The sequence below is a fragment of the Sinohyriopsis cumingii genome, chromosome 1 (assembly GCF_028554795.1).
Source record: "Sinohyriopsis cumingii isolate HCF-2022 chromosome 1, ASM2855479v2, whole genome shotgun sequence".
Lineage (NCBI taxonomy): Eukaryota > Metazoa > Mollusca > Bivalvia > Unionida > Unionidae > Sinohyriopsis > Sinohyriopsis cumingii.
In genome coordinates, this window is record NC_142961.1 from 17,811,745 (window position 1) to 17,835,303 (window position 23,559).

A 23,559-nucleotide genomic window follows, 5' to 3' on the forward strand; every position below is an offset into this window, starting at 1 on the left:
TAGACTGGGCCAGATGGTTCAAACTGTGACTCTGGTCTGCCATGTACTGATATCATGATATAATCACGCCTGATTTTCTTGTGGAACTTCAGTTGTCTGTCCAAGACACTGGACCAAATGTCTTCTGCCCACATTGTGCACACACTACATCAAACAGAGCTGTCAACTCTCCAGACTTGCAATTAGTAAAAACAGGGATAAAAATTAGTGAATTTTGAACACAATTAGTGAAAAACTGTACCATGACACTAGCTTCATGGTCAGTACTGCATTATACGAAAATCCCAAAATAAAAAAAAACATATTATTTACACTGATTACATGTACAAATTTACTTACATCCAATGTTACTGATATACACAAACTTCACACTATTTGTCGTGATATGATGCTGTGGCAGACATGAACTTCCTCAACTGGGCTATGAAAATTTGTTTTCAAAACAGTTTAGTTTTTGCATGCTGGTAAATCTTGCTGACTAAAATTGTTGAGATTTTCAGCACCTAAGAAGGTACTAAAGTTTGTCTTATTTTTCCTCACAATAAGGAAGTACTCTTTTTTACTGTTGCTGATCTCCAACTGAGAAAGACAGGCTATATTCAACAAGAAAACTGACAAACAAGCTTCAGTATTGGAACCTTGTAGGACTTGACTAGGTGGCTTAAAGTACTCCAGAGATGAAATCTGCTGTGGGTGCTCTTAATTTTCCCAATATCTATATGCTTTTTGCTATCATTGTGCCTTTTCACATCATTCTGCCACATGCTCACAGGGGCTCGTATCCTTGCTTACATTTTATCTGTTATACATGAATGTATAATAATATTATAAATATTATATCTAGTATTGTACATGTATGACAGGTAAATTGTAAGCAATGATATAAGCCCCTGTGCACACTCCTGATTCTTAAATGCAGCACACTATTGTGCAAAAAGCATAATGTACCTCAATGTTTGATGGCTGAATGCAAGGCCAATTTTTGGTGTACTCCAACATATGCTTCACTTTTTGTGGAATACAAATCTTTTTCCTTGGAGGTGAAAACATTTTAAGTGTAGTGCAGCTTAATTATGAAATGGTATCAATCAAGAAGATGAAACATTAAACAGTTAATGATTAGTGGCGTCTGCGCATGTGCAAAAATTATTAACTCAACCTACTTTGCTACTATTTAATATAGTTCTGTTGGGGAAAAACATGAGAATTATTCAAAAGGACTGTTTTGATACTTGCAATTTAAATATTTCAGCTATACAACCAAAATTAAATCATATGATAATATATCTGTGGTCTTTATTGGGGTGCTCTACAGATATTATGAACTTCTGAGAGAGTGACATGTGTAAGGTGAAGTTGTTGTTTGCATTTACAACATGTACCATAGAGAGAATGTTGGCATACCTCTATATTACTTTCATGTACTGTGGCTGAAATTCATTTGGATATTGTACTTTTGGAAACTGTATATGATCTAGGCACACAGCTAAATAAAATGACTGCTCCCTGGTGCTGAAAAAAGCAGCCTGATTTAGTCTTAAAGTATACTATGTTAAGAGTTATTAAAAAAGAGAAAATTCATTTTGCATCTTAAACAATACCAGCTTCTGAAAGTGGAAAAAATGAATTAAAAAATACATAAAATACAAAATAAGCTATCAGCTTTTTTTTAAACAATTTACCTCTGAAGTCAAGAAAGTAAAAATGTCCATATGGAGCTAGCAGTTTCTTTTTTTATAGGTGTAAGGCCAAGCTGTATACCAAATTACACCCATCAATCATATGCCAAAATAATGGGAACTGAAAGTTCTTTTAAAAATATCTAAGATATACAAGGTCTTTTTCAAACAGCCAGTATAATCAGTGAGGAAAACCTGGAAAATTCTTTTTCTTTAACTATCTAACCCTATGGAAAATATGAAACTGTAGAGTACAACCATATGATAGAAAGATGTTTTTCATCTTTCGTGAAGGGCCGGATTTGGCTATAGCATAGTAAATTCCAAATCAGGTAATGTAGTTGATTGAGGCATTTGGTTATTCTGGCTTTGTTCCGTTATAGTCTGTCAAAGTTTTGGGAGCTAGAGTTCTCTACTCAAAAAGTCTAAAGAATACAGAGTCAGATCTGGTTCTATGATGTTGACTGCATTATGCATGGATAAATGTGACAGACATGGGAGTGTGGATTTTGCTTTTCTCACCCTGGTCAAATGTAGGACAAAAATCACATAAGAAAAAACTAAATATTATAATTAAATATTGTAAAATAAACTTTAAGATTCAGAGAATCAAATATTCAGTGAATGCCATACAGAACTGAGATAAAATTATAATACTACCACTCCCAAATTCTGCAAATGTCCCTCTCCTAAAAAGATCATCTTTTCGCTTCTTCTGTGTCTCCTTATTGGCATGCCAGTTTCTCAGGAACTGCTTGGCTGTATCACTGATACCTTTGCCATCTAAACTGTCTGAAATGGTAAAATTTCAAACTACTCTTTTGACCAAGCAAGCTAATTGTTTTTAATGTCAAAATTTATAGTTACTCTTTATGGATATAACCAGCAACATAAACAGCGAAACCCATCAAAACCAAACACCCTAAGAACTAAAACATTATTTGCTTTTGAGTGGATTTGAAAAATATGTTGCCCTTATGTGATCAGAGAGAGAATGTAACTATGACAGAACATCAGACTCTGTGTGCAAGACTACACAAAGTTATGAATTTGAAGCTGTTAGGTTTTGTTAAAACATTTCATTCAAAATTAACTGAACAACATGCATTTCTGCCAAAATTACATCCTGTCACATTAATAAATATAATTGTTCCACACAGAAATACAGTCCTCATCACAAGTAACATCTGAGGAAAGATAATTTTATAATTTTATTCGAAGTCCATTACAATTATGAATGATAATCATGTTTCTACTTGCTAAATTTACCTTTAAATGTAAGGATAGTTCAATCCTATGCCAATTAAATAGTCATTCTGACATGTGAGTGAAGACAAATGACTGTGATGACTACTTAAATACATGTAGTGATTTTCTTCATCTGAAAATCAAAACTGTGTGAATCTGACCATTAGAATAGTTTCTGTTGGCATGGTCACATGCTTGGTTAATACAGTTTGGACATTCAATTAAAAAAATCAAATACAATATATTCCATTAATGCATACAAACGAATAGAATCAATCACAATTAGATAATAAGCTGATAAATATCTTTTTTAAATGGCTTACTGATAAGCATTAAGCTATTAATTTGCCTGATTTGTGTCAACATGCATGTCAATTATTGCCTTATCCTCAAGTACCCTTGTGACATTTTCAGGGTCTTTGTCTCACATATAAGCCTACTTAATAATCAATGTGCCAGCAGGCCAGCTCTTTACCAGCTGAAATACATTTCCAAGTTTGAAGTGAGTTTCAGTTGAACTGATTGTAAAATTGAAATTTGGGATTGAAATTTGTTTCAATATTCTGAGTTAAGGAATTTTGTACAAAAAAATATAAAATGATATTAAAGGTGGAATACTTCTGGGACTCCATCAAAAGGTTTGGCCTTGATTCTGGTATTCTGAGGGGTTTCACTGTATATCTTAAATGGTGTAAATATGGTAAAGAACTAGGATGAGCTTATGAAATACAAATGCCCCTCCACAATAACTGAAACCTAAAACAGATGGACAGGGGTTATTTATTCTACATAATTGCCTGTTCCATATTCATGGAGGGATATAAAGTGGTCAGTGTTTAAAATATTCATGGAGGGATATAAAGTGGTCTGTGTTTAAAATATTCATGGAAGGATATAAAGTGGTCAGTGTTTAAAATATTCATGGAGGGATATAAAGTGGTCAGTGTCTAAAATATTCATGGAGGGATATAAAGTGGTCAGTGTTTAAAACACTGAATAAAATGAAGCAGAATTTGAATGTTTTATACAACAGCTGAAAGGCCATGTTTTAAACAGGTATCTGCACAAATATGTACCCACTGAAATATGTTATAATTATGAACAAGTTCCATCCAAGATATAAAATATCCTGATATATCTCTTGAATGATGCATATAAGTAAATGAAATTATATTAGATGCTTGTGTGAAAGTGAAAGATGTTCTACTAGGACTCACTTACTCACAGTGCATGTCATCTATTAATCTTATCTCACTACACTTAAAGAAAAACAAAATGTTCCCTGGTCCTCTTAATTTTGTATTATCAAGCTTGGATTTGAAATATTTTTTTGTGTTTCTAGCCACAAACAGTACCTAGATTTTTGGCCATGACGATGACCCTATCCTTGTATTTAGCTTTATGACATAGGGGATTTCCCATCAGTTCTAGTTTCTGCAGGAAAGGCCACTGCCCAAAAACATGTGCTAACTCCTTCATATCACTGAGTTCATTGTCAGAAGCCATTAACTGCACTAGATTCCTCAGGCATTCCAGATCTCGTAAACTGTCCAAGTTGTTCCCAGACACATTTAAGACTTGTAAAGAACCCTGGTTGAGAAACAGACAAAAGTATAACATATCATTCCCAAAGCCACTTCAACATTATTTAATAGGAATACCATTCCAGTTTTCTGAAAAATAATACAGCAAATTAAAAATTATAACAACAAACCCTTTTTGAGTAGGTAAATGAATGATAATTTCAATCCGAAGTGTAATTTCAAGAAGACAAGATGTTTCTGTACATTTGGACCATTTTGCATGTCAATAATACGTCATAGACTGGTTCTTAAAATCCAATTTAGTTTGTAATAAAATTAAAAACTATGAGTCCAACAATGCATAGAAAAAGTCTGAAAAAATGATACTGCAAATATGGTGACTGACTGTCATTGTAAAAATTCTGGAGACTAACAGATGCTATTTTCGAAGCAGTAAACTTAGCATCTGCATGCTTTTACTTCATGAATAGCAGTGTTTTCTCCAAGACATGCAATCAAGAAATTGCAAAATCACCCCAATCTTAATGAACAAGCACATGAAAATCACACATTATCATTTTACTGTAAGCATAATGTAATCTTATCATGTAAAGTCTTGACATCTAGGTCAACCACCATAATCTAATGCTTAATAAATGACCTTTAGCAACTGTGCAATGAGACACTTTCATTAATAATCCATTTCTTAATGGTTTTTAACCAAATGCATATGGTGAGGTTTTACAATAACAGATATGCAGCTCTCTGTATTAGGTTGTAATGTCTCTGTTTTTACATGTAGTTCTAATGCACATGATGGAATACCACTGTCATGACACAAAAGGCTGCTGCTTTGCTGATAATGAAGATAATAAACAGCTTTTTAATCTGTATTCAATAAAGTTACTTATCACATTAGTCCTTTCACAATGTTTGTAACATGGGCACATGACACATCATTTGAATCCAACCCTAGGTAGCAGAATTACACAGACTCAGTGTGGACAAGAGTTATTATTATTACATTATTCAAAACCAATTAAATTTACAGATTTTTCTAATAAAATAAAATAATGTAACAACATTTTTATTTGAAATTATGATAACAAGGTATGTGAAGAATTCCTAATATTTTAATTGATGAGCATAGTTTTTCATTGTGCTTCACAGTTCCCAGATATTTTGCCATAAAGTGTGTAATAGTGATGTGCTGTCATCAAGGTCAGTCATGAAAGCATGGGATCTATTCATCAAAGATTATGTCCTCATGTAAAAACTCTCCCCTTTAAAAACCAATAATTCTCCCTTTACAAATATACTAAAAGGAAAATTCCAATCTGTGTAAAAATCATGAAGAATTTACTTGAGTGGAAATTTGTAATTGATTTGATTCATATATGTCTCGTTTATAAGTCAAACATTACCCTATGAATGAAACTATAATGGAAAAATGGTGGGATTAGCTAATCTCATGTGTATTATTGAGGTATGGAAATGAGAATTCATGCAGTATATTAACCAACTTACAGATTTGACTTAATGCTGGGATTAGCTAATCTCATGTGTATTATTGAGGTATGGGAATGAGAATTCATGCAATATATTAACCAACTTACAGATATGGCTTACTGCTGGGATTAGCTAATCTCATGTGTATTATTGAGGTATGGGAATGAGAATTCATGCAATATATTAACCAGCTTACAGATATGGCTTAATGCTAGAATTAGCTAATCTCATGTGTATTATTGAGGTATGGGAATGAGATTCATGCAGTATATTAACCAACTTACAGATATGGCTTTCAAAGACCTTGGATCAAATAAAAGTTTTTCTCCAGGTGGCAATTTCTGATTTTCTACATGAAGCTCTTGAAGATGTTGTAGTTTTTCCAACCCTTCTATAACTGTTAATTGATTTCCACCAAGGTACCTGGAACATAAAAAGCAAAAGCATCATAATTAATAAATTCTGTATTTATGCTTTACAATTCATATTTAACTTAATTATCATAGACTATTTGTATAATGGGCACAGACAACTAATTCTGTTCAGTTAGACTATAATGCATAGTGACAGCTACAAAATAAAAATTATTTCATATTCAAACAATAGACCCCAAAATTCAAATGGGTATTGCTAGCCCCTTTTCATAAAAATAATGTGGTTGCCAGATATCTGTGAATTTCAATATAAAATATTTAATGTTAGAATAAAATTATTGTAAAAAGAAAGAAAATATCAATATATCTAATTATTAAATTACTGGAAAAAGAAAGAAAATATCAATATATCTAATTATTAAATTACTGGAAAAAGAAAGAAAATATCAATATATCTAATTATTAAATACTGGGAAAATATGTAATTTTCAGTTGCAGATATCTTACATCTTCATTTTTATCTTTCCATGCTTCACCAGTTTTTCTTCCTCAAACTATTTATTTATAACAGACTTGCTCTGAAAACAGTGCTTTATAATTTTACCATTCAAGAGCATTTAACTCCACCTGTTTTTAAAATTAATTATTCACTGCCAACATGCAGACTTGCCAACTCATGAGTATATAACACTTAATTTATGTTTTTTGTCCAACAGTAAAGTTTTATATGATCAGATCTTCTAACAACATTTGGAGGATGATAATAAAAAAAGTTGTAGTTAGTATATTTTTTCCCTTTCATTAGGGCCTAGGCTATTTCATTAGGGCCTAGGCTATTTCATTAGGGCCTAGGCTATTTCATTAGGGCCTAGGCTATTTCATTAGGGCCTAGGCTATTTCATTAGGGCCCAGGCTATTTCATTAGGGCCTAGGCTATTTCATTAGGGCCTAGGCTATTTCATTAGGGCCTAGGCTATTTCATTAGGGCCCAGGCTATTTCATTAGGGCCCAGGCTATTTCATTAGGGCCTAGGCTATTTCATTAGGGCCTAGGCTATTTCATTAGGGCCCAGGCTATTTCATTAGGGCCCAGGCTATTTCATTAGGGCCTAGGCTATTTCATTAGGGCCTAGGCTATTTCATTAGGGCCTAGGCTACACATATTTTTCTCTAAAGGTCTAGTATGTGAAGACACAATGCAAAACAATATAGTTAAAGAAGCACATGGTCTGAGGGACTGGTGTAATGTCTCAAGTGCATACCCAGATCAATCTTTCAACTACCAAAAGTGTATTAAAAAAAATTAAAATGACCTGTAAAATAAATAGTTTGTGAAATACAGAGAAATCTGCCTTCCTTGCAGACATCTTCAAGCAGAAGACATCTGCTTATAAAGCACACATTTAAAGTAAATTTTCTTCATTTCTATATCATTTTCTAGTTCTTTATGAAGTTTGGTTTGGTCTGATTCTGTTTTTTACAGCACTTCAAAATGACTGCATTATTTACTGCCTAGACAATTGGAGTAAAGTGGCTTGTTCAAGGGCGTACCATGTTAACCAATCTGGGTTGAGTCAATGTTAGGATTCAAACCAGAAAACTCTTAGTCATGTCTCCAGCATGTGAGCCACTCTTTTTTATGGTCACCAGTTAATAAAAGATCTACTTTTGTGATCACTGAGTATCAGTTACAGACAGATTTCACTAATGATTACTGAAAGCCATAAAAGCATGCATGACCCCAACCAAAACCATGATACAAGAAAACATTGAGGCAATTACAAATTCATTCCTGGAACATGTGAAAATTGAAAAATACAAGTCTATAATGCAAATCTGCAAATCATATTGTAATGCTAACTTAATTTGTAGGAGACACACAGACATGTATCAATATGCATAACATCCAGTGCCCAAATTATCCACATACAGTGCTGTAAGAATTCTGTAAAAATACTTGATCTCATCAGCTACACTACCACATGCTCCCAAAACTTCGCTGAGTCAAACATTCATGAGCTATAAAAGTAGGTCTCTGTCATCCACATTTTATGGACTAAATAAAGTTTTGTTCTCAAAATGAAAATACTTATGGCTTCATGAATGCAAGTAAAACTGTCTGAGAAAAGGAGCTACATCAATCGTACTTCCTCAAAACACACTTTCTGAGTCTCCAAACTGTCTGAGAAAAGGAGCTACATCAATCGTACTTCCTCAAAACACAGTTTTTGAGTCTCCAAACTGTCTGAGAAAAGGAGCTACATCAATCGTACTTCCTCAAAACACACTTTTTGAGTCTCCAAACTGTCTGAGAAAAGGAGCTACATCAATCGTACTTCCTCAAAACACACTTTTTGAGTCTCCAAACTGTCCACCCCACCCCAAACTTAGCCAGGAAAGTTGGCAAGTATGAATATGATGTAGCCCATTAATTTCAACTATGCTTTGAAAGTATGAACAATAAATTTAAAGATTAGATGGAAGCCTAGTGAGGTCCATGGAAAAGAACCTCCTAGGTCAGCTTAAATACATCATCCTAGAGAAAGTACTTAACATGAGACTGTTAGTCTGCGACCTTGCTATTTTCTTGTGAGTCTTCCAGTTTAGAAATATGTAATGGAAACCATGATGCCAAATGGGCTACGTGGATTTACCATATGGTAGCCCAGACCAAGCATAAAAGTAGCCACTGTGTTCTGGGTACAAAATTTGTTGGATGACTAAAATGTATATGCAACCCTGCTTCTTTAGTGTAAATACACTAAAACTGTGAATGTTTTTTTTGCAAGGCCAATACTTTTATACTGTTCATACTTTTATGCTTTTTGTAATTTTATGCTATTTGATTGTTGTATACTGTTTTATACTTTGATGCAGTTTTAAAATTTTAGACTGTTTTATACTTTTTTATTATTTTATATGTCTTTTGCATTCTTGAGAGAAGTGGTTGGAGTCAAAAGAAATGCAGAACTTACAGTTTGGTGAGTTTGAATAGTGGTGCAAGGTTCTCCACTTTGCTAATATGATTATTCTGTAGGTAGAGCATGGTGATGTTCTGGTTTTGGTTCAGATTCGGTATCTGTGCAAGCTCATTATCGTACAAGTACAGCACTGACAGGTTACGACACAGGGACAAGTCATCTCCCTGAAATAAAAAAAATTCATTATTAATGCAAGCGCCATTTAAGATTTTATGCTACTTTAATTAAACCTTGAACCAACTTTGTTACATAAGCAAAAATATTTGGTGATGATTAAAGTCAGTTCAAAGTACCAGCATACATGTAAGACCATTCAATATTGTTCATACATGTTTAAGATACCTCTAATTTCGTTTGCATTGGTATTATTTTCTTGTAGTTTAATTTTTCTGTACAAATAGTTTATTTTCTTTTTTCTTAAAATTCAAGTTGTGTTGCAACCACAAAAAATTGCTATCTATCCAACAATAGTGAATTCCAATTAAACTGCTATCCAATAAACAATAGTGGCTTCCCATTATTCATCACAGAAATGCATAAATTCAAATGATGTAATTACAAAGCTACTATAATGATATTAATTCAAAGTTAACATGGTACTGGGATTTATTTTTCTTCCTTTTTTACACAATGCAAAACACTATGTCCATTATGTTTGCTTTTCAGGTATATTGGATATTTTTTTAAAGGTATGAAATTGAAACATAAAGTCACTGATGCACTAGGAAATATTAAGGTTTCTAAATATAGTAAAACATTTTTTATCTGGATCAGGTAATATACGGAATTTGCCTCGAAAATTAACAATAATTGACAAGAAACTGTCTTGAGTGACCAGGTCTTCTGCAAAGAAAAAGTCAAAGTCTTTCAAGACAAGTGGTTACTAAACAGTTCATAACATTATAAAGCCAATAAATCTGGGCACTGAGAACTTGATCTCTCAAGACAGATGGTCTCTTTTATCAGTAGTTTTTCAAGACAGGTACTGTATAACCTGGGGGGGGGGATTCTACACAGCCATATACATCTGTATCAATGAATATTTGGATTCAGTGAAAAACACTGACTTTGAATGTAAGAATGAACATGGAACCAAGCAATAATTTTCTTAGGCCTAGTAAATGAGACCAAATACAGAACCCATTCCCATTATCCAAAAATATATATGTGTGTGTGTTCTGCCAATTTACATTTTTAATTCTTTTATTCAGCCAGGTGAAAGAATATATCTGAATAACACCGACCTTGAGAGACTTGTCAGCTTATTCAAAAAGCAAAACCATACAAACACAGAAAAGTAAAACCTGTCTTGTGAGACCACCCTTCTGCCAACAAAATGCAGTCTCTTGAGACAGGTTGTACCTCATAACAGATTCGTGAAAATTAACTTATTTCAAGGTCAAAATTCAACTGAGCAACATTTCAGTTATCTCAAAATAATTTATGAAGATACATATACGTGTATATCATAAAACATTTACATTTGAAAATCTGAGGTACATGTAATGGCATATGAACGCCAACATTAACTGAGGTAATAATTAATTATCCTGCCTATAAGTCAGCTTGACATGTCCATAAATTGTAGAGTTACTTCAAATGTAGCAAATGAATTGCATAGTTAGCAATGACAACACAAACTCATCCTGTGTATGAATGAATGATATTATTCAGGCTTTGGGTAAATATGAATGAAAGAAAATAATACAATTAACCTATCCAGAAACAAAATAAACTTTATGACAGACAAATTCAAGACGTACTTCACTGATAATATAAAACAATTAATTTGACAGAGAAAGCATGTAACCAGTTGCAATACAGTGAGCAGATGATGGTTTGGTGTGTGGGTTCAATAACTGTAACATTACCAAAGCAACAAACAACACAAAGATTTTACAAACACAAACCTTTAGCCAACAGTACCATCTACACCTGCTTTTATGATAAGTCCAACTGCAAACTGCACTGACTCAGATCTGCCATCGCATAATGTTTCAACAAATCTGGGTCTGTGCAGTTTGTTAGGTGTAATCAGTAGGACAACAAAGATCATGATCTGCAGGCACATTATGCTATGGCAGGTTAGGATCTTTGTTGTTTGCTGTTTGACTTGACTTAAAATTTGTATATATGGTACATCTTTGACTGCTCCCTTTGAAAAATGAATGGTCAATGGTAATGGGGATTTATATAACTCTGAAACAACAATTGCAGTTAGTCACAAGTACTTAAGTCTGGTTTATGATCTGTAGCATACAACACCTGCATGACCTTTAGATTTGAGAAAACTGGTAGCCAGACTCAAATTTTTGCTGTTGTTTAGAATAAAACCTCCAATGCACGTGTTTAAAAAGGTTTGGATAATGGTTACAGGGTATGTATCTGTTGTTGCAATGCAGTCATTCAATGAAATATTGTTTAGAACACTTTTCTACCTGCAGACCCTCCAAAGCAGTCATGGTTACAAGGGATAAATAAAGGTCCACTGCAATTATCTCCATATTTGTGATATGTAATTCACAGTAGTGTTGAATGCTTACTTAACTTAAAAATCATGGACAAAGCTAAAGACCTAAAATTATATGCCCAGGCTTGGTGACAGTCAGGCAGAGTCATCATCCCTAGAAACAAGGACTGGCTACAAAACTTGTGAATACCTCAATTTCCACTGAAGCATAAGGCACACTCTCTATATGGATGTAACTGCAGGTAGGTTGGGAGGGTGTATATGCATTATGATTGGTAAGTATTCGTGAAGAAACATATTTTACTAGAAAAAATTGGTTTCTTCTTAGAATATGTTACCCAATCATAATACCTTATGAGAAAAGGTAAGAGATGGAGGGAGGTACATCCCCTTACCCCGAAGATACCATCTCAGGTCCTCTAAGGTATGTAAGACAACTTTTGGGTAACCTGACTGGAGAAGACTCCATCTGTCTGGGAGCGGCTTTCAAAATGGACAATTTTCTCTCCCATAAATCCAGTGGAAGTTATGATGCCGTGTCTAATGAAGCTGTTGAGTGACCTGGAAAGGTGACCTGTTGTGACATGTTTATAGGTTGCATCAGATCAAGTTCAGTCCATTGGGATGAAATATCTCTGAGGTAAAGAGTGTCCAGGTCTGCCACTGATTAAACCCTTGGAGCACCCTGAATTAGAAACTGTAATTTCCAACCAGTCACTGATTAAAGAGTCTCTTCTTCTGACAAATGGTTGAGAGAATTGTGAAATGACATCTGTCAGAAATTGAGGTACTAAGTAAAGCATCTTAAATAATGAGTGCTTTGAGGCAGTATGTGGACTGGACTACTCTCCATAAGTGTCTGTATATACAGAGTTCAAAAGATTTGATGACAGACTTCCTGTAGCTTATCATGTACATGTTGAGATCTTTGTCCCTTATATCAGGCCTATGTTGGTCAAAACGGAAGTGAGCCATCTTTGTAGGGTGGACATTGTCCAAGTCATAATGCTGGGACATGCTATGGAATTTTTGATCCACATAACAGGTCTGCATATTGGCTGTGCGAGATAATACTTTGTTTTACTCTTTTCCTCACTGTTCATTAAGAGATATACAGTCAAACCATGAGGAGGCAAGGCCTATAGGTATTGCCAACAATGACGAGTCATGTGGTGGTAACATAAGCACTGGGGCTGTCTCTGTGTAGATTTGTGGTGTTTTTTAACTGAGGAGTCCTTTGTAGACTAATATCAGCCAGAAATTCCTGCATAAGGTCATGTCAGCAAGTAGGCTTATATGTTGTTGTCCATAGCTGTACGTTTCTGTGCTTTGCCCATAGTTTAATCTTTAAAGACAATACAGCAGAATATATAAACCTGTTGTAGTTCTACATCTGTCTCTTATTACTGAACAGTTGGTGTATAGCTATATGTTATAGTGTTACCTGGAAATTAATGATAGCAGCCGAATTTAATAAAGCTATGAAGCGTCCAGGCAAAAACAAAAATAATTCACCATACTACCTGTGGGAAAATTCTAGGATGACCTGTATAGGTATATGCAATGACAAATAGCATCCAGATGCTAAATATATTAGTAGAGAAAACTCGCCTGTATGTACCCAGTCATGATGGAATTATACACATTTTAAGATTCTAAAGGTCCCAGGAGCCTGAATGAACATAAAAATAAAAATTACAGACTGAACTTATTGTGAAGTCTCATTACCTAATTATAATTAAATGACAACAAAGTGTGGAAAAATTGTAAAAGGCAGAAGTCTGTCAACATAGGAAGAAAAAAAAGAGAAAAGTTAGAAATGTAGATGGACAATATTTTCCTTAAGTGAGAACTCCTCCAACTTGTACCAAAGATGGTTCTGGCTTTTGCAAGATCTCTTGTGAGAATGTGCTCCTCAACACAAGTGGAATTAGTAACTGAGATAATCATGGGTTTTGGCACCAATCCCTGTATCAAGGGGAGATCACTCTACCTGACTGCCACCTAGGTTAGCAAATAAGTTTTAGCTCTTTAGCTAAAAGTTTTTTATTTGGGAGGGCTGGATTTGCAAGGCAGCAGTAGTTCTCCTAAGGATTTATGATTGTATAACATATGCAAAGAAGAAACATACCTTCAACAGGTCTGGTACAATTATACACTTTCTGTTAACTGCACAAATGTAAAGTATATCAAAGCAAAGATCTGTCATTAAGAAGATTAAAAAATTACTCACTTTCACTGACAAACAGTCTGTGACTTAGAACAAATATAAATGCTGAATGTGTAAAAGCTCCAAGAACACAATAAAAGTAATGAAAATATCCAGTCTATACAACTGTGATAACAACTGAGTGGAGCATTTACATACATGATAAATACAATATCATCTTCAATGTAAATGATAATCATGTTTTGTACACCTGGAAATGTGTGTGTGTGTGTGTGTGTGTGTGTGTGATTTGGATTTTTAACAAAAGCTTTAACAATTTTTCAGTCATATCACAACAACTTCTGCAGTATGACAGTTTGTAGCAATGTCTAGCACTGGGACATCATGCCAGACATGTAGCATCATGTTCCACTCAGTCACATTTTCCTGACACCAGGCCGACCAGTCCTAACACTAGCCTCTTAATGCTGAGCACCAAGTAAGGCAACTGTAAGATTCTTCTTAAAGTCTTTGGTATGACTCAGCCAGGGTTTGAACCCGCAACCTCCCACATCTGAGGTGGACGTTCTAACCACTTCAGCTACCGAAGTGATCACTTGGGAATGTAAACAATAATCATGTTTTGTACACATGGGAATGTAAACAATAATCATGTTTTGTACACTTGAGAATGTAAATGATAATCATGTTTTATACACTTGGGAATGTAAACAATAATTACGTTTTGTACGCTTGGGAATGTTAACAATAACCATGTTTTGTACGCTTGGGAATGTTAACAATAACCATGTTTTGTACGCTTGGGAATGTTAACAATAACCATGTTTTGTACGCTTGGGAATGTTAACAATAACCATGTTTTGTACACTTGGGAATGTTAACAATAACCATGTTTTGTACACTTGGGAATGTTAACAATAATCATGCTAATCATGTTTTGTACACTTGGGAATGTAAATGATAATCATGTTTTGTACACTTGGGAATGTAAACAATAATCATGTTTTGTACACTTGTGGTTCAATAGCAGATCTCTTGTGGGTCAGTGGTTCTTTCTTGGATTTTCCAAGGTCCTTCCTACACCATTTATACTGGCTGCCATGTATAGCCTATCTAGTGCTGAAAAATGGCGTTAAACCCTATACAAACAACAACAGCAGATAATAATAATAATGATGAGGACTTTGTATAGCGCCTAATCTTTAGAAGCTCTAAGTGCTTTACAACATTAGACAACACCTATAACATAAAAAACATATATAATGATATGATTACAAAAAACAAACACCATGAAATTAGAAAACATAAAAAACATGTTGAAAATATTTAAGATAGGAAACATTATTAGGTCTTTAAGTTTGTTCTTGCAGTCGAAATAAGTGAGTTTTAAAAGTACTCTTGAATGGGATCACTGTGTCTTTGTGTCTAAGTTCAGTGGGCAATTCATTCCACATTGCTGAGCCCTGGTATGCAAAAGAATGTTGTCCATATGACTTCGTTTTCATAGTGGGAATAATGAGTATACGATTGTCAGAAGAGGAGCGTAAGTATCTTGCTGATGTGTACACATGGGTGAGGTCGGGTAGGTATGTTGGACTGGAGTCCGTCATTGAAACGTAGCACAGAGAACAAATTTTGTGTTTGATTCTGAATTGAATGGATAGCCAGTGTAGGGTACAGAGCAGTGGGGAGGCGTGCTCTAATTGTGGTACTCTAAGTATGATCCGAGCAGCTGTGTTTTTAACTTTTTGAAGTTTGTGGAGCAGACATTGAGATGAACCAGAAAGAATTGAGTTACAATAATGCAGACTTGAAAGTACTAATGAACACACAAGTGTTTTAGTGGTATCAACTGAAAGATGTTTGCGAATTGAGCTGATGCGTCTCAGCTCAAGATATGCAGCCTTGCATATGTTCATGACATGTTGGTGCAATGTGAGAGTACTGTCCAAAGTAACACATAGGTTTCATACTGACTGTGTGAATTTAATGTTGGTGTTGCTGATATTTATTGTTTGAGGTAAAGGATGTGAATGAGAAAGTCTTTGTGTTGTGATCAGAATGGCCTCAGTTTTATCATCATTCATCTGCAGCTCCTTACATGTCATCCATGATTTCACATCAGAAATGCACCTCTCTACACCTTGGATGGTAGCATCAACTTCAGTTGGGTGGTTAGATTTGTATATTTGGGTGTCATCAGCGTACAATTGGTAAGACACTGGATGATGATCTATGACACTTGAGAGCGGCTGAGTGTATAGAATGAAGAGAACTGGTCCAAGAAAAGACCCCTGTGGAACACCACAACATAGATTAACTGGGCTGGAGTGTACTCCATTTGCAGACACAATTTGTGTCCTGTTGACCAAGTAGGACTTGAACCACAGTAAGGCTGTATCATGAATGCCAAATACATGCTGGAGACGGTGAAGTAATATATCATGGTCTATTGTGTCAAATGCTGCAGACAAATCAAGGAGGGTGAGGACTGTAATCTTTCTGCTATCCAAAGCAGAGAGAATGTCATTAGCTACTTTTAGAAAAGTAGTTTCAGTACTGTGGTAAGGGTGATATGCAAATTGTACACTGCTAAAAAGACTGTTTGAATTCAGATGAGATACAAGCTGGGATAGAACAACCTTTTCTAAGATTTTTTATATGAATGGGAGATTAGAAACTGGGTGGTAGTTCTTTAAATCGTTATGGTCTAGTGTTGGTTTCTTCAGCAGAGGCTTTACAATGGCAGTTTTGAAAAATGATGTGAATTCCCCGGATGAGACAGAGGTATTAATCTCATCAGTTAGTGAAGGCAATACTGGATCTAAACACTCAAGCAGCAGTGATGTTGGAATCAGATCAAGTTCACATGACTTTGGTGTGCTCTTCATCAGGATTGTACGTACGAAATCCATAGAGACAGGTTCAAATGCTAATGGTTGCCACTCAAATTCTGTATCCCAACTGTATAGTGACGATGAGTCAATTGAAATTGTGGTGTCAAGCTTATCATCTTTATTTGTACTTTGTCACGGAAGAAATTTGCAAACATGTCCGGAAGGTCGACTGGAGAGAAGGTAGCTGGATGTGGTGTACACTTGTTCCTTGACATTATCTTGTTAGTAATCTCGAAGAGCTCTTTGCAGCTGGAATTTTCCATGATTTTAGAAGTGTAGTGGGCAGATTTTGCTGCATGGACTATATTTGTGACATTCTTCTTAGCGGCTTTATGATGTGCTTATGAACAGTGAGTCCAGTGGAAAGCCAAAGCCTCTCAGCTTTACAGCAGTCTCTTTTAGCAGTGTGAAGCTGGTCCCTAACACTGCTATACCGTGGAGAACACTTTTGAATTGATACTCTGCACTTGATAGCTGGGGCATGTTTGTCGAGCAATGAACGCAGGCAGTTATCGAGTTGTTCTGCGGTCAGGTAAGCAAGTTGTTAGGTTTGCTTGGATGTCATCCATCAGTTTGGTTCTATTTATGATATGGAGGATTCTCTTAGTAGCAGATAAAGGTGGAGGGTTAGGGACTGATATGTCAAGATGGCATATAATGCAGAGGTGATCTGATGCAAGTTTGTGGGATACCAAGGAGGACCGTAGAATGTTATCATCAGGTCTATGAAGAATCCAGTCTAAAATGTGACCATATTTATGGGTGGGTTGGTTAAATGACTGTTTGAGGTTGAAAACATTAATGAAATCTAGGAGTTTTGATGTGTTTGGGTTTCTGGGACAACAGTCAAAGTGAAAGTTGAAATTTTCAAGAATAATCAGGTTGCCACCTATCGAATTTCCATACTCCCGGAGATTCGGAAACTGCTCCAAAAAGAGAGACTGAGTCAGCTTGTTTCTTTTACTAGGAGATGGGCGGTATAGGCAGAAAAAATGGACTGACCTTTGCTCCAGTGTGAGTGTGGTTTGGACTAGTTCAAATGATGTGTGGTCAAAATTGAATCTTATGGTGTGATCAAACTGTTCATTTCAGGTAATGTTATCTACTCGTTATACTTCCATTACATAAGAACTCCAATATTCTTGAAATTTACACATGCTTTTTTTTTTTTTTTTCTTTCCATTTGGACTCAGAGCAATCATCCCAAGGCCAGTATTTACATATGGCATAAACCGGGAAAAAATGAAGTTAAATGTCTCCTATCTTCTTCACACTAGAACTTTCTTACAATGAACTTAACAGGTGTATAATTAATGAGAAGCCCAAAGCTGTACATGTACTCAAAAGTAGGTCATACAGTGTTGATTTCTTTTTAAATTCAATTTTTGAAAAAATTTGGTCCCTTTAAAAAGAATCCTAAGTAGATGCATATTTCAACTTACCACCTCATCAATGCCTTTATCTTCCAGATAGAGATGAGTGAGACGTTTGAGGTACTGTTGCATAGTTTCATCTCTTTTCTTTTTGGTGTAACCTGATGTACCCCTTGCTATCAAGTCAATTGTCAATTTAACCATGTTCAATTAGTCCAAAAGTGATCAAATACCAAATGCTCAGGACACTTTTTAAAATCTAATTTCTAGTAATTATGTCATCTTCATAGTTTTGTTTGTATGCTGTCAAATTATTTCTTGTCATGTGCTGCTCTTTATTTGCTACATGAGATACCTGAAATGGAAAAATTTGTATTTATTAAAAAAACATACATACTATATATATATATATATACTCACTTATAAGACGAGTCCAACTGCAAACTGCACAGACCCAAATCTGCCATTGTATAATGTGCCAGCAGATCTGGATCTGTGCAGTTTGTTAGGAGTATTCAGTAGAACATACAACATAGACCCTGATCTGCAGATGCATTATGCTATGACAGATCAGCATCTTTGTTCTTTGAAGTTTTACTCGACTTATAAGTAAGTATATAGTATATCTAAACCAAACATTGCACATAAAACAGACAGGAAAGGATCTCTGTTTACTCTGACATGAACAGTGCAATACCTGACCTGAAATTTTTTGTAGATAGATATCATCATAAACAAATACATAAAATTCCTGCACTTTGGCTACAGCTTTCAATGACAATTTGTATAGGTACCAGCCTCTAACAATTATGGAAACCAGATGCCTGTTTTAAATGACAGAACAGCCTTCTTGCAGCCCACTGAACCTTGCAGCTACCCTCGTGTCACACAAGTGACTTATGCATGTCTGTTGTATTTCTAACCAAAAAGAAAAATGAAGCAAAAATGAAGATAAATTATAAATGTAACATAAGTGGTAATTTTACCTATTCATATTTGCAGCTGTAAGTGCATATATGATAAAGTTACCAAAACACTTTGATGCTAATAATAAATATTGTTGATGCTAATAATAAAGTTCAGACTTTAATCATGTTTGTGTCTCAAAAATGTATAGTAATATAGCATGAACTATTTAAAAGTGCATATAAGTGCAACCTCCCACATTCGAGATGGATGCTCTAATCACTTAGGACACTGGAGCTGTGAATTGTGTTAATGTTTATGTATTATATCTTAACAAACATGTTCTTAGATTTCATTTCTGTGTACAGCATCACCCACTGGTGGTTTATTTATGTGTAACATTATTTCATTGGTTCATCCAATGCTGTATGAGCATAGTGTTTGCGTTCGAGTCTCGGATTCGGCTAATGTGGGTATGTGAGAAAGCCTGCCAGTAGCTTCTCGTGGGTCGGTGGTTCTTTCCGGGGTTTTCCCGGGTTCTTCCTCCACCATTAATACTGGCCGCCATGTATAGCCAATCGCGTGCTGAAAAATGGCGTTAAGCCCTACAACAACAACAACAACATAGTGTTTGCAATGACAAATAAACTGAAGCTCACTGACCATGGGTTACACCAAAGCCAGGATACTTAGAGACCTGAGTTAGACAGCAACTTCACAACACAAATGGTTTTGTCAGGATGATGTCCACTTTACTGGAACATCAGCTTTTGAGCTGTTTGGATGTTTGGATTTGGAGGTGTGATTTTGGCTGTAGAGCCAATATCTTTGATGCAGAGTCACTGGACTTGGTGGTGTTTTAATAACCTGTGTGTTGTTGCCAGTGGTGATGTTGGCCTGGTGGAAGATAGTGGCTGTCTTGTGTAGAGGGATAAAAGCTTTGATACCAATGGGTCTAGAGCAAATAATCAGGCTCTTCCAGGATCAATCAGCAGAAAGAGAGGGGTGGGTCACGTAGTGTAGCTCCGATTATCGATTATAATCGATCATCAGCTGGTTGAACGAACCGATAAAATAATCAATTGTGAAACTCCATAATCAATTATTTGTAAAGGGAGACTACTTTTTAGTTGTATGCAATGCATAAAGGTTAGTAAACTCCCAGCCACATTATTACATGATCAAGTTGTTAAATAGCTGAGTTAATAAATTAAAACACATTTTGATGATTTGCTTCAGTTTTAAATGCAACATTATTTGTAGTATCTGTAAACAATGACAAACAAGAAAACCATGTCCTTCTACACTTAAAATTATAGACACATCACATATGAATGAACGGATTTTGGGGGACTGTAGCAGTATTTCAGTTGCATATGACTTATCAGCCATAAAAAGTTGCGTTCATTTAACAAAGATGTAGAACAAAAATAACACACAACACAATAGACAAAAATGTAATATTATCAGGTTAAAGTATACATGTCATTAAAAGAGATTACTCCTCTACATTTCCTAACATCTTGAACTATTGATCAAAGATATAACTGAATAACAAACAAAAATTAAAATTTGCTCTTAGTAACCGATTATCAGTTGGTAAAGTGGAACCGATTATCGATTATGAATTTCTGACCGATTCCCATCACTAGGGTCGTGTATCATGGTTCCTTAATCATCTGAGAGGAGTAGGACTGAAGATACTTTGTGATATTCAAATGTTCCATTTTTTATCAGTGTCACTATTTGAGTGAACATTCAGGATCATTATTTGAATGAAAATCTGTATGTATTCAGTATCACTAACTCAGTGAAAAATATATATTTTTATACATCCTATTTGTGGATCAAATATTATCCCATTTGTGCAAATTACATACTTTATTCAAAGTCATGTAAATCCCTCATTTGATCACACTAAGTAGTAAGATTAATCAGTTTGCTTTTGTTTTTAATTTCTAAACATTGATTATCCATGGTTACAGACCTGTATGTAACTCATATATGTTTATACACGTAATTTCCATTCCTTAATTCTTGTTGATTACTCATGTAAGTTACATGGTATGAGTTCAGTTAAGAATGGTATTATATTTCTTGTATCAGTTGTTTAATTTGGTGTTAAATCCATTGTTGGAATTTACGTGCACAAGTTTCGTGTCAGATTTAACCATTTTTTAATCCCACTGCAAATAAACCTCTCATTCATGAAATTGCTTTTCGTGTCTTCCTTATAACCTAATCCCAAATTGGATCATCTTGCTACATCAAAGAAGAATTTCATACTGTGTAGTTTTTCCATTGAATTTTTGTTTTATCTAACATGAGATAAGTGCATGTTATAGTAACCAAGTCTTTACATCCCAAAGCCCAAACCATCTCAGAAATCTGTCATGAGTTCCCTACTAATAAAAATGGCAACAAAAAACATGTGAACTGTTGACCCAGCTTGAACAGTTAACACTCATTCTAGGGCAATAGACTTGAGGCAAAAACAGCATTCGTTTCATTGAATATTTTCATCGTTCTTTCTTTGACTTGAATTGTAGTTTGTATTTAAATCTCATTATGTCAAATATAGTACTTTAAATGGAGGTTAATAATTTCTGTACTATATTATTTCTGACACAAATTTATGCTAATGTGGAGAATCTCTGAAATCAAGTTCCTTTTTTAAAATTCTAAACATACCAAAAATGTCATGAGACATGTATACTGGAGTGCAATAGTATCATGGGTGTTCAAGTCTATGATCAACGACTAAGTAAATAAAATCACAAACCATCAAGATATTATGTCTACTTTTGTTCTTTGCTCTATATTAAAATGCATTTAATTTCCAGTTTAAGTCAGCTGACTGCAGGATAGAACTGATCAACAGAAGCTATAAAGATTCCAGATTATGCAAGGGTAGTTACTCTGACAGCATGATAATATATCAAACAAATATTTTTACGGTAGTATATACTTGTTCTAATGTTGGAATCTTGATGTATATGCTGCACAAAGTGTAAATCGACCTGAAAAATGGATGTTAATTCCATAGCATTCATTCTGCCACCTGTGCTATTCAACAGAAACATAGCAGAGAGAATTAAAGACATGAGTTTGTAACTATCTGTGACAGGGACAGTAGTGCCAGGATTGTTGCTGAGAATCGAAAACAAACAGCAGCATGAGTACACACTGATCTCAGACTGTTTAAATAACACTGAAAAGTAATAAATCATGAACAAACTGTTTTTAAAGTCAACACCTGTCAATTGCAAAATCTATCAAACAACAACCATCCATATTTCATATTTTTACACTTATTTGCTACCTTAGATTCGATCTCTCGGTTCTTGACTGACTCTTGCATAAGATCCCTGGCCATTATAAGACAAATGGTTAACCGATTTGATAGCGATTTGAAGAAGATATGGATTCTCTCTGAGAACATGAGGTACGGCCATTATTTGGAAACAGTTATATTCACGGGTTGATTTTTAAAATAGTGTACTCGTCAGCAATCTCGACATTTTCCTGAAATCAACTGGTGATGCAGATATGGTCATCCAGTGCATACAGAATAAGTACACAGTAGTCGGCGTTATGCAGAAACAAATACCGAAAACTTCGAATACCACGATACCCTTGAACTCACGATATCATAGGAACTTACCATGTGAAAATCCTATTAAACTTAACTTTTGCTTTCTCCACCGTTTGAAATGAAGACGACTTCAAACTGAAGAAGATATATTTAAAATGCATAGGTTCTACAGATAGTTTTACAATGCTAACATTTCGGAAAATGCACAAGTCACTTGTCTGGTGAATGAGGGGAGCACTGAGGGTGTGTGCGATGGAAGAAATATGTTGTCTGTCACTTGTCAGCACCAGCAACTTCAAATGACCGAAACATGTAACATGGAATAGTAGAGGTATTCCTCTGTAACATGGAATATCACTTTGACTGATAAAGTTATATTTCCATCAAATGACAAGATTGTCCACAAAATTAAGAGATATACTTGCCTGGACGTACGCATTCATACTTTCTCTCTCATTTATCAAGGTTCATTAACCGCGAGACTATATAAATTCATCCGCTGGAAATATAACAAGGACTTAAGGGCATTGTAACCAAATTATATAAATTCAAATGCATGGCACTTACAGAATGAAAATCATCAATATCTAAGGAGTTAGCAAATGCAGTACCACTATGTTCGAAAATAATATATTACAGACTCAACCATATTTGTCGCATTCTAACAATAGATAGCGTGTATTATTTTCGCAAGTACCTGCATAGTCACGTGACCAGTTGCTAGGGCCGGTTGCTATTTAAATATTTTCTGGTTATAACTCACTATTACATATTTCATGTAAAAAGAACTCGCACGCTGTTTGATTGATGCATTAGAATACAGACTTAATAAATG

At 34.9% G+C, this 23,559-nt stretch overlaps 1 protein-coding gene across 5 annotated transcripts in view; it reads right to left on the reverse strand.

The window, feature by feature from the left end:
• Positions 1 to 18,575, reverse strand: part of LOC149806503 (protein phosphatase 1 regulatory subunit 42-like) — a 78,858-nt gene extending 60,283 nt beyond the window's left edge. For all 5 annotated transcript variants that reach the window (XM_089953973.1, XM_089953961.1, XM_089953953.1 and 2 more), the window contains exons 1-5: positions 18,293 to 18,575; positions 9,308 to 9,477; positions 6,244 to 6,382; positions 4,283 to 4,517; positions 2,340 to 2,471 (exon numbers count right to left, since the gene is read on the reverse strand). In XM_089953973.1, the coding sequence (XP_089810099.1) occupies positions 2,340 to 2,471; positions 4,283 to 4,517; positions 6,244 to 6,382; positions 9,308 to 9,477; positions 18,293 to 18,427 (811 nt within the window). In that variant the 5' untranslated portion in view covers positions 18,428 to 18,575. The remainder of the gene's footprint in view (positions 1 to 2,339; positions 2,472 to 4,282; positions 4,518 to 6,243; positions 6,383 to 9,307; positions 9,478 to 18,292) is intronic.
• Positions 18,576 to 23,559: the final 4,984 nt, after the last annotated feature.